General features: G+C 49.3%; 4 protein-coding genes across 4 annotated transcripts; 1 reads left to right on the top strand and 3 right to left on the bottom strand.

Annotated features, from left to right (window-relative positions):
* Positions 1-221: 221 nt before the first annotated feature.
* N7489_002679 (uncharacterized protein) lies at positions 222-3,336 on the bottom strand (the record flags this gene model as incomplete). Its single annotated transcript, XM_056708434.1, has 7 exons — positions 222-449; positions 515-1,658; positions 1,707-1,803; positions 1,870-2,494; positions 2,562-2,870; positions 2,937-3,166; positions 3,234-3,336. 7 exons carry the CDS (start codon positions 3,334-3,336, stop codon positions 222-224), a joined length of 2,736 nt encoding a protein of 911 aa, XP_056572736.1.
* A 902-nt stretch (positions 3,337-4,238) lies between these two features.
* ace1 (putative C2H2 transcription factor (Ace1)) lies at positions 4,239-6,983 on the bottom strand (the record flags this gene model as incomplete). Its single annotated transcript, XM_056708433.1, has 5 exons — positions 4,239-5,427; positions 5,487-5,762; positions 5,816-6,060; positions 6,139-6,392; positions 6,473-6,983. The coding sequence occupies 5 exons, from the start codon at positions 6,981-6,983 to the stop codon at positions 4,239-4,241; spliced, it is 2,475 nt and encodes an 824-aa protein (XP_056572735.1).
* A 2,662-nt stretch (positions 6,984-9,645) lies between these two features.
* N7489_002677 (uncharacterized protein) lies at positions 9,646-10,061 on the top strand (the record flags this gene model as incomplete). The annotated part of the gene is given in 3 exon segments (XM_056708432.1): positions 9,646-9,721; positions 9,736-9,758; positions 9,822-10,061. 3 exon segments carry the CDS (start codon positions 9,646-9,648, stop codon positions 10,059-10,061), a joined length of 339 nt encoding a protein of 112 aa, XP_056572734.1.
* A 711-nt stretch (positions 10,062-10,772) lies between these two features.
* Positions 10,773-12,115, bottom strand: N7489_002676 (glycerol-3-phosphate dehydrogenase family protein; the record flags this gene model as incomplete). The annotated part of the gene is made up of 3 exons (XM_056708431.1): positions 10,773-10,846; positions 10,900-12,011; positions 12,072-12,115. The coding sequence occupies 3 exons, from the start codon at positions 12,113-12,115 to the stop codon at positions 10,773-10,775; spliced, it is 1,230 nt and encodes a 409-aa protein (XP_056572733.1).
* Positions 12,116-12,117: the final 2 nt, after the last annotated feature.

The following is a 12,117-nucleotide window of genomic DNA, read 5'->3' as shown; positions in this document are numbered from 1 at the left end:
CTCAATTATCATGACCCCATCTAGCATGCGGTCCGTATCATGCGCTATATCTATCTAGACCTTGCAGCCCCTCGGCAAAGCCAAGAGCGAGCCAGCAAGTAGAAGCAAGCGGGCAACAGGTTGGTGTATGAAACAAAATCAGGCAGTGGGAATCAAACGGGAGAAGCCATATCTATGGCGGTATCACTGATGTGGCCAGAAAAAAAATCTAACATCGGCATCTAATCAGCAAGCACATGCCGCAACATGATACCGAACGGATCAGCAAGCTTGAGAATCTCCGTAACCACGGGCTTGACGGGTTCACCTGCGGTACGGCGAAGTTGGTCCTGCTTCTTTATCCGCCGGCGGCGCTCCACGGCGATAGGATCGTCCATGTCCTCATCTCCAGAGTCTTCGTCTGAGGCATCAGATGCTTCATCCGAGATAGTGAGGTCCTCCAGATCAGCCTGTAAACCCGGGGTTAGCCTTAAAATCCAAATCCATTTCCAGAGCTGGGGTGGAAAACACATACCTCGTCAAGACCGAAATCACTACCCCTGAAAGTTGCAGCTCCCGGAATAGTCTCCGCAGATGTACCTTCAGCAGCCATCTTCTGGCGAGTCTTATTCAGGTGCCAGCGTTTCCGGTCTTCGTGCCACTTGATCAGCTGGTTTATTTCCGCGAGGGCAAGGTCTTTGTCGATTTGGCCCACTCCAGCTGCTCCTTGGAACAAAGCATTGATGTCCATTTTGCCTCCGGCGGGGCCATTGCGCAGGAAATCGAGAATCTCTTCAATCCACCCCATTAGAGACTGGAATAGGCCGTTATCGTGCTGGTGAACTTCGTGGATAAACTTGTAGAAGTTGGCTTCGTGGCGAGCGCACAGGTCGATGAAAGCCTGCACCGTTTGGTTCGGATCGGCAGAAGCATCCTGGCGCTGGGCACTCTCAATCACACTAATAGCATCGTCGGCAAAGAGAGCGAAGTCGGTAATGCTGTTGTACACATTGGCAGATTTGTAAACCCGGACGAGCGGCTCATAGAAGATAGTGAAGAGGTCGCGGAAGAGCTGCAATGTGACTGGCTCCTCAACAATGCTCAACATCATCGCCTTGTCGCGCTGGCGGGTGTACAGCTTCAGGAGCTGCTTCATGTGAGCGAACCATTGGGCACCCTGTTGCATTTCCAGATCCACATGCTCCACGGCATTGTTCCAAGCCACGTAGCCGTTGAATACTTTGCCAACCTGGTCCGGCGTGAGTTCGGGTGACAGTAGTTCGGAGCGAAGGATGGCCACAATGATGTCAACATCGTCGGCAACAGCCTCTGCTCGAATGTCGTTCTTAATGTCTTCCTCGGCATCCGCGAAGCTCTTGAGCTTCTGAGTAAGAACAGTATCTTCAACCTTGGAAGCCAGAGAATCAATCGATTTCTGGAAATCTTTGATGCTGTCATTTAGTGTTAATGAGAAGATGCGTTGCAAAAGTGACCGCGAGCCGAAGGGCTGGGCCATGAAAAGGTCTAGAACACCAGACATGACTGCAGCAGGGTTGGCAATACGAATCACATTCTTCATTAGCGTGTAGGGAACCAGGCCGTGGATTCTCTTCGCCTGCGCAAACAGTTCAGGGGAGTTATCCTCGGCGAGGAACAGATGGTATATTGTCGCAGCAACCCTATTGAATGTTAGTAGGGCGAAACACTCAGGAAATCAGACAACATACTCGATGCGGAGCCACTCAGCAAATTTCTGATATTGCGGGCTGAGGTCTGCAATTGTGGGTTTCTCCCGAATCTCGGCAAAGAGCTTTGTCAATCCATCTGGAACGCAAGTGAGATTAGCAAACCCATGTTGTGCTGGACCCCGGGAAGGAGCTCGCGACTTACTGCTCTCCACGATATCCCGCCGGAAGCGCTCCATGTACACATCCAGCTCGGCCGCTCGTTGCCTAGCAATCTCATAGAACCTCTTCTGCTCCTCTATTCTCACAGCATCCATGTCCTTCCGTTTCTGAACATCGATCAACTCTTCCTCATTCAACTCGATGGGGCGAGCAGTCAAGAATTCTTCCATGGCCTTAGATTCTGCGATACGCTTGTTCTGCAGTATAGTGCGCAGGAACGCGCGCAGCGACACACGCTGCTCCTCCCGGTACAACACAGTTGCCCTCGAGACGTCACTCGTTGATGCACGCGGTGACTTTGTAGATCGCAATGATCCTCGGGAGATCGATCGCCGGAGATCACCTGCGGAAAGAGTTGGTGCAGAAAGCCGGTCCTCGGGAACACTCGTGTCCTGTGTGGAGAGAGATGAAAGAGACGAAGCGTCATCATCTACACTAGAGCCCCACCAGCTCGAGGTAGAAGAAGTTTTGTTCTTACGAGGAAGAGGAGGGAGTAGTTTCCCTGGCAGCTCGGTCCTCAGTCTCTTGTGAAGCTTGACAAACTCTCCATATCTCCTCCCAATATGGATCTCCTGCTTGTCGTGGTGACGAACTCGAACGATGAATTCCTACGACAGATGTGGTCAGCAAAAAAGCCCAGCAACAAAAGACCATTAACAGAATCATGAAACTTACTGCATGTTGATGGTATCGAACTGTCCGCTTGACAGAGGTTGTCCGAACGGCGGCCACATTCACATCCCAACCATGGATTGAATTACCCTCGGGCATATTAGCCAGCAGTCCTGAATCCTGAGCACCGCGTTCGACGATCTCCATCTCTGAGAATTGAATGCGCTCCTCATACCCCGACGCGGTCGGCACACCCGAAACCATCATCAGCTCCACGAGCTTCTCGCATTTCCGAGCCAACTTGCGCCGCTTCGTCTCCTCCAGTCGATCCTCCGAAGACGAGACATGTTTATTGGCAAACGATTCCAAGAACTATATCCCCGTCAGTCACACTCTGTACCCGCACAATTTGTTCCTATCAGGGATAGGAACACCCACGATTTGTAGCTTATCCTGCCAAAACTCCTTTTCGCGCGCTCGGTCAAGAAACGGGAAATTGCGAACGTGGTGAACAAAAATATACCGAAGAATAGGCAGCTCAGAGTCGACCGGTGCAACCTCACCAAATTCCGATCTGAAAGGGGCGCCGAATCGCTGGAGCGCGGTAGGGGAATTTAATTCGAAGATTTCGCCTCGGACTTCGCGGGCGATAAGCTCGCGCTTGAGGTCTGCGTAGGTGATCTACATGTCAGCGACTGCGAAATCGGAATATGACCATCATATCCTCTAACTTACAGTGTTCTTGCTTGCCCGTCAAGACCTGGCCTGTTGGCGGGGTTGCGCCCACATCTCCCTTGCCGCTAGGGAATGCGGAATCAGGCGACTGTGTTTCCGGCATGTTGAGCGGTAATTCTCCTGTTCGCTTGAGTGGGAAGCTGAGTCCCTATGAAATAGAATCGCACGGCCAGTGTCCAGGTGATGTGAGAAAATTGCGGGAAAGCACAGAATGTGTCTGCCTAGAAAGACCAGCGCTGCAATAAATAAGGGCTAGACAAAACAGTCCGGTATATGGGTCTCACGATGTTTGGAAGATGTGGGAACAAAAGTAATGGGGGGGAGGCGGGAGCGGAGCAGAAGTCGGGAGAGAAAATGATGTCGTCACCCGATAGCTTTAACGTTTATCCAATATATAGCCCTGGAGGTACCTGACAAGCTATATATAAGGATATTATTATATTTTATCATTATAAGGCTGCTATATATGCTATTTTTCTTTTAAAATCCAACTCCGCCCCCAACCTATTTTGATCGACATTGCCACTTGACGAAGTTCATCACGAAAGGCCATAGGTCTCGTGCGCCAAGGCTGGTTATAGTGTTGCCTACATTGTACCCCATACTAGGTCTGCGCCTTACGAGGCGTAGATTCTCGGCAGTGTCATCGGGCTACCATTATGCATTCTGGAGAAGCAAGTGAGGGAACTAGAACATCTCCTTCACTCGGATTGGGGGAAAAACTACTGGGAACAGGGCTCGGATCGCTTCCTTTGGATCTGACACTCTATCCACAGCGCTTAGATTATATGTGGGAGTAATACAGAAACTAGTATACTAGATATGAAAGACGGAAGAATAAATCAGGACTTAGATCATGTTATTTGGAGAAAGATTAAGCTAAGATCAGAGCGGAAAAAGATAAAAGAAAAACCCGCATTTCCATCGCTGAGAACATAAAATTCGCTTCAGAAAACAAAGCATTGAGAAGAGTATTCGCGAAGATCCCCAGAAATCCCGCCTTCTTTACTTCATGAATTCCAGATCCATGTCGCGAGGCAGGTAGTGTCCCTGGGGCTGTTGGCCATTCCAGGGCTGCATGCTCTGCATAGCGCGCTCGTGCTCAAGAGAAGGGAACATCTGCTGCTGAGGTTGATGGTATTGAGCTGAGTGGTCGCTGGGAGTTTGCATCATGGGATGAGCGCCGCGACCCATCTGGGCACTCTGGTTGTAAAGGGTAAAGTCGTTGGCCGCCTGGGCCTGGAGCCCGTATTCGTAGCGCTCAGAAAGAGTGTCACCGACATTACAAGAGTCCGGTGAGTATAACATGGCGTTGCCCTGCGCACCAGGAGAGAGGCCAGAGGCCTTTCCAGAGGCATTGTAGGAAAGATGATTGAGGTTCATTTGCTCGTAATCGTTCGAATACCCCTTCATCGCCTCAAGGGAATGGTCCTGTGGGAGCTGCGCAGCCATTGCAGTATAGTCCTCGTTGGCTGGGTATTCCAGGTTGCTCCAATCTAGGTCGAAGTTGATGCTCTCAGTGCCGGTGAGTGGGGATCCGTCAAAGGACACAGGTCCCATCAGGTCGGGAACCGATTCAGCAGATGGGATAGACATGGAGTTCATGGACTGGCGGTGCATTTCCAGGGCCGGAATCAAGCCGTTCGGGTCGCCAGCTTCGAATTGGCTCTGGAAGCCGTTCAAGTTCACCGAGGTTGGGAACGAGTTGACATCGGTCATCAAATAGGGCGACGTTTCTCCGAATAAGGGGAAATCCTCCCCATGGGGAAGCGGAGGAGGATCAGCAAAGTTGAACTGGGGATTCTCAGGCCAGTTGTAGTTCTGGTCGCTAGGAGAAGGACTGGGCCCAGGAATTGGAGAGGCGAAGTCGGTTGTCTTCGAAGCAGGAGTAGACACGCTGGGAGTCTGAGGGGTGGCCTGCGAAGAGGAGCCTCGTTTACTGCCATTGCGGCCATTGTTCTTGGATCGAACGTAAACCCAGCCATGGGATTTTTCCATGTGCTGCTTGCAGTTGCTGGCACGTTTCGAGGCATAGGGGCACTTGTGGAATTGACACTTGTACAAGGTGGGCTTGTCCGAGTGTCTGTCGTTCATGTGACGGTCACGTTCTTTCTCAGTGGGCCAACCTTTGGTGTGGTAACTGCAGTCCGTATACTCGCACTTCCAGGGGCGAGTGTGTGTCTTCTCGTGTTTCCTATGAATGGTTAGCATTTCAATTCTGTTACTCCGATTCAATGGAATAGGACAACTTACGTCAAGTCACAAGGGCGCTTGAAGACCTTGTCGCAGTCGGCGCACTTTTGATTGATGTTCATGGGAGGAGCATCCTTCTTGCGGCGGGCCATAGAGCGCTCAACGCCCTCATCGACCGCATCGTCGAGGCTGATAGTACGCTTGGCAACACCAGGAACATCTGCCTCGTAGGGCTTTCCGGTGGCCATAGAAATTGGCTTTCCGTCTCGCATAACTACAAGTTCGGCAGACTTTCCATTCTGGGATAGACCACCTTCCAGGGTAGCCTTCGGGATGCTGTGTTGAATTGGTTAGGTTCGGTTGTATAAATCAAATGGGATGTCACATACATGGGAGACTTAGTTTCCTTGTTAGACTCGGAACCCTGGGTCGCCTGGACTCGCTCGCGTTCAGCGCGAACCATTGCTGCGTATCGTCGGACCTGTGAAACAAGGTCAAGGAAGTATCCGTTAGTGTAAGGTCGATCTGCTGGTAGTCGTTGATCACGATCGTTGAGGTGCGAAGCCGAAGTATGCAAGCACTGGATTGTAAACTCGCAGAAGTTGAGATAGGAATTCCGAGAAGTGGCGGAGTTCTTAAATAACGTCAAGAAAAAGAATAAGCTAACCCGAACTCCATAGACCAATTGAATAGAACAATGCAGTTGACTTACCGGTGCCAACCACAATAGGGTTTTCTCGAGGTCACGCAAACACACAATCTGCTTATTGATAATGCGCTGGGGGACGCTTCGGACCAGCGGGTGGAATGGTTTCAAGCGGGGCTCTTTCAAAATAGGGACAAGCACAAAACGTTCAATTTGTTTGCAGGCGGCTGGGCCCAATTGACGTTTTGGCGATGAGCCAGTATCAAAGGCCGAAATCGAGCTTGTAATGGCAGACTGATTGTCATGAATACCATCATTCACTATTCATTGTTAGGTCTCAAATAGGAAACAATAGGGAACAAAGAGCAAACAATGCATTCTTGTGGCATGTGACACCCACCTTTATTTTTCGAGTCAGCGAGCCCCTCTTCACTACTAACAGAGGTCCCTAGTCCACTGTCGGATTCGTGGCTATGCTGCTGGCGGGCCTTTTTCTCATCTAGTGGAATAGGAATGCTGCGACCGTCTTCATTTGAAGAATGCGGGGAGTCAGGCATAGACTTGGAGTTATTGCGACCTAACCCACTATCCAGAGGACTTTCACCTCCAGCAACCTCCGAGCTCTGGTCTTGGGTAGGTTCCAGAGTCAAACGGCCTAGGATAGAAGTCATGCGCTCTTCAGCAACAGCGATGGCTTCCAACGAGGTGGGCGAGCGATGAGGTAGGGAGCGGAAGTTCAAGACAGGGTCGCGATCGCTTGAGGGAGGAGAAGTGGGGGTATGAAAAGTCTCTCCTTTCTTCAGAGGCATCTTTGAGTCAGGCAAGTCGCTCGACAGGGTGGGAAGGGCGGTGTTTAAGACGGGCCGACGACGCGGGTGCACCCGCGATGGCTCAGTCTGGATAGCAGACATTATTGGGCGTAGTACTGCTTCGACCAAAAGTTAGCATATCTGTTCGGACAGGGAACGACCGGTACACTGCGGCTGATTGGCCCATCTCATGACTCACCGGAGAGTTGTCCAGATGATTCGAGGAGTGACGTACGGTCGAGTCAGAGATGCAAGGCTCGATCTGATGTGGATTATCTCCGTTCTTTAGTATATAACAGGACGCTTCTCTTGGATATCGACCAAGCCTGATTAAAATCGACACTGTTGAATCGGTAGGTGGCCCTGAGGATCTATCACGATAGCGATCGTATGATGGTCTCTGGATGAACATGCACTCCTAATTCAATGTGTTGCGGGGGTCGGAAAACTCCTAAGCGGGGTTCGAGATAGAGAGGATCAAGAACACCAGCTCAAATGGTTTCTCAACGATATCAATATCCAAAGATGAAATGAATTCCCCGGATTCGAAGCGATGGAATTCCAATGCTCCTGAGATATACGTCCAAGATGGGTTTCCAAGGAGCCCCACTAGATACGAAAACTGTAGAATCCTTAGACTGAAGGCAGCGATGGAAGAACAGAACACAAAATAAGATTGAAAATGAAGAATAAACCCGAACGCAGAATGGGGGAGTAAGCGGATCAAAGAAGAGAAGGGACCGGAGAGGCTCATTGCGTGTTGGATGTCTGCCTGATAGACGAATACGCTAAGACCGAAATGGTATAGAATGCGAAGGCTGAGCACATTCTGCAACCTGTGATTGGTCCTAGAAAGAGTGTGTATGGTAAACCAATAACAGTAATTAAACAACACAGCCTTGTATGTGGCTCCCCTCGTGGCTCCCAGCGGGTATTCGTACCGTTTCTCCACTAGTTCCACTGGATTCTTAAAATGGAAACTCGGAACTCGGAAAGATCAGAATTCCGTTCAGCCTCACGGGAGCCCAGGCAGCATTTTTTTTTTCATTTCATGCGCGTCCTCCCAAGAAAAGATCAATGATTCTGGGGGCTTTTGTGAATTCCCATGGAAGACGGCCAAAGCCGGAGTAGTCAGCATTTTAATTTTCACTGCCTACGTCACCTGTTACCAGGATCATGCCATGAAAAATCTGGGCGAAAATCACCAGGGTCACCCTTACTATGGAGCAACAGGGTCTTGGCCCCCAATTGAACGGCAAACGGTCCCACAGCTAACGAAAAGTGAACTATTTTTTGAGATCTGCCAACTCACCCAAAGAGGTGTTCTAGGCCAATAATACTGGCCCGTTTATCGATTTCTCAAATACGAGCTGCACATGCGCATTTGAGCCTCCTGTCACCGCTTGTCGTACTTGCCCGGCCCAATAATAGTCCAAGGGTTGGTCCTGCTCAGCCTCTGTCTGTCGGAGGCCGTTGGGAACGGTTTTCTTCCTATGATGCTGATCGGACGGACCAGACGCTCTGCTCGTATCGACCCCTCTGCTCCGCCCTTGTCTGACTCCTCTTCCCCGTGCACAGCCCACCTCTCAGTTCGTCAAAAAGGTCCAGATGTCCAAAGAGGACGATTTTTGCTTGAGCTGGGTTTTTGTTACGTCCTTAACTTTACAACACTCTATCTAAAACCAATCGTTGTCATATCCGCAATGACCGAACGCCAACCGTTTTTCAATCATATATATGGAGTAGTTCATCAATATGCCGACCACATTATGGCTATACTATTACGTTGTAGCTGACCACATCTCGCAATTGTTCCAGGCCATGGGTGCGGAGTCTAATCAACTGGTAAATCATCCGGGGGAATCAATCAGTCAACAGCATTTTTCACTCCCGGAATGTGTCTCATCTACATCACCTTTGGCGCAGTCACCCGTCATCAGCCTGACTATTCCAGGCTACGATATTATTAACTCGATATGCAACTGCCTAACTAATAGGTCTATTATATGATGTCGAGCAATATATGCTAACTATATTGGATCTGCCTGGGCCATGGCGAGAGTCGACAAATATATACTTCCCGAAAGGAACCCAATTTGGCTAAAGGTTGTTCAACAACTGGAAAAGGTAGAAATAAGCTCCCAATGATAAACTCAATTGTTCATTCGCATTAAGTCCTTGTGAAACAATAATGATTAGGGGTAGGCCCAAAAGGATAAATTGGCTCCAACATAACTAGATGCTTACCTAGGTAGGGAAAGGAGATTGACTAAGTGGGGAGATATGTCTTTTAAAGACTGACTCAGACCGCCTTCCCAATTCATCACTTTAGAGTCAATTGGGTTACATGACGAATGATGTCAGTCAATTGGAGCTCCAGGCTGGGGAAGCTTCTCGGACTACCTTGGACAATCACAAGCAGACAACTGCCAATAGTGTTAGTGCCACGGCTACTTCGGACACGATCAAAATCCTTCAGTTTCTTTTCTTCCTTTTCCTTAGATCAAAATGAAGCTGCTGAAATGGCGGAAATTGAAGCATTGCCTGCGACGCGATCGACTGAGCCGCCAACCGGTTTCGATAGGGAATATCCATGGTCCTGGATGCCATGGCGTCATAGGAGTCCTCATAGCTTCCAAAGTTGGCACCGATGAAGAGTATATATAACCCATTTGCCTTAACTATTCATCATCCCTTCTTCAAATCCAACAATATCTGCCTATCACAACATTGCTCCTAAATACCACGCTCACAAACTATCACCATGTCTGACTCTACCTTCCACACCACTACCCAGGACATCCGCAAGGCTGAGTCCAAGGTTGCCCAGTCCCATCATGGTAACCCCCAGCAGACTCCGACGTCTCAAAAATGAAGGTGAGTTATCTGCAATGAAATATCACCAAGTATAAAAACAGACCTCTGACATGACCTCCATAGTCCGTTGTCGACCAAAACACGAACAAGCCCGCCGAAATCGAGAAGACCAAGGCCAACCTGCCTCTGCCCGACCAACCCCCAGTCGCCAGTGACTTCAATTCTTTTGACCAGCGTACCACTGATGTTGGCTCTGGACGCTTCGAGTTCCCTCCCGATAACAGTGGCCTACGCGAGGGTGCAGCTGCAAGCAGCAGCGCCCGCGTTGATGGAGAGGAGATGCACAAGACCACTGCCCCATGATATCCATGATTCGCTACGTGTATGATAGTCATTTATTTCCATGAAGATATTATGAGTGCTAGTCCGGTTTCCGTTGTACTATATTTTCCAAGCAGATAAGATAACTAAGGTATTTGATGTCATTCGAACATCGTCATCACATCCATAGTATAACCTTGGAAGAGCTGGAGAGTTTCCAAGGTTGCCTGTGAGGCAGTCGACTTTTGCTTTACTCTACCTATTTCCCCCTACCCATCTGAAGCAACGCTCGAAGAATATTCAGACTCTCCACTAGTGCTCAGGTCCCTGTTATTGGTCTAGGAACATGTCAAGATGAGGCTGCCTAAGAGGCGAGTCCTTATGCCCCTCTAGGCGAGATGTTGCTACATTGATACAGTAAGGTGGTAAATAAACCTCTCGACAGTCTCAACACGTATGAGCTTCTACACCACCAAGCCTGCTGTCGGTAAACCTATAAAAGCGGCACGCCTAAGACCGAGGCTTTTGTTACTGGTAAATTATAGAACAACAAGTAATATTGTAATGACGACTATTCGCCACTGATGGTTATCAGCATATTGCATCGCTCGTATTTTCACCTGCGATATATAGTGCAACAGTCTGAACACTGGGCGCTAAGCCTTTCCAAGTGATAGACCTCACCAAGACGCACGTATGGTTCCCTCGCACTTCACTCTCTCGGCCATTGGACAGCATCTTTTGGCCAAGCCACTATGCCATCACCTTTGATCCCTTTATCAGAAGTCCTGGGAGAGCATCCATCGTCGTGCGCTTCTCCAGAATATCTGTTTTTCATTTACTCAGCGCCGTATATAATAACAAGGGAGTAACTACTCACCGTGTACAAACACAAATAAGGGAAATTTCTCGAGCTGTCCCTGTTTATCAAGGAACTCATAGACCGCACGAGTAGTGGACGTTCCTTGTAGTTTCTGTCCCCCTAATTCCTTCTTCTCAATCTCATCAACAGTGACACCTTGTTCCACAGCGTGACATGCAGAGTGGAAATTCCTTCCCGCACTGGTTGATGCTATCACATCAGCGATGCCGGCACTCTCCTTTGTAAATGTTCTCTCATCAACAGATTGAGGGAACCAAAGGCAGCCGAATCGCACCATCTCGAGGATACCGATTCGAATTACCGCTGCCTTTGTGTTCTCACCCCAGCCCTTTCCTGCAACGAAGCCGGCAGCTAGTGCAACAATATTCTTCAGCGCACCACCAAGGGCGACACCAGAGACATCCCGCACAACCTGAACATTGAAATATGGCCGACCAAAAAGCTTCTCCAAAAGGGCAGAATCGACATGAGGATAATTTTGAGGCACTCGATGCAGCGAAAGTTGGCTGGGACTTGATTTGCTCTGGCGCTGCTTGTCCACTTTAATCAAATTGTCTCGAGATGAGCCGTCCGGCTCCTTGTAATCCATCGGAGGCCCGTCGTATCCAATGGTGGTCTCACACAGGTTCTCCGCGGCTACCTCGGATGCAATGTTGGCACCAGACAAAGAGCCACAGTAGATTCCTAGTTTCTCCATAATCAATTCGGAGTAGAGCTTCACAGTTCCTTCTGAGATATCGACCCCTTTGACACACGATATAGCTCGAGCATAAGGGAGATGGTGACCCTTGATTTGCTCTAGCGTTTTGGACATAAATTGGTGAGGAAGATTGAAGACAAGGATAGTCGCTCCTCTGACTGTGTCCTGGAGGTCGGGATTGGCAATGAGATTGTCTGGAAGCTTGATGCCGGGAAGATACTTGATATTCTGATGAGCTGTATTGATGGCATGCGTGAGCTTCACGGGTTTGTCGCCCAATTGGTCTCGAAGTGTTCCGTCATCGGGGACGTCGACATCTTCCTCAAACACCCACATCGATACATCCTCTTCGAATATATCAGAGTGCTCCCTAGTGTTTTCAGCTAGGATTTTGCCAATAGTGGAACCCCTTCATGTGTGGTTAGTGAGCTACTGTGCTCATTATACTATAAAACCAAAGATGACTGACCAATTTCCGGATCCGATTACAACCACCTTGTGCTTTTGCGTCATTT

The sequence above is a fragment of the Penicillium chrysogenum genome, assembly GCF_028827035.1.
Source record: "Penicillium chrysogenum strain IBT 35668 chromosome Unknown utg000001l_segment0_segment0, whole genome shotgun sequence".
Lineage (NCBI taxonomy): Eukaryota > Fungi > Ascomycota > Eurotiomycetes > Eurotiales > Aspergillaceae > Penicillium > Penicillium chrysogenum.
Note: the sequence above shows the minus strand (reverse complement) of the source record. Positions and strands in the feature narration are given on the sequence as shown.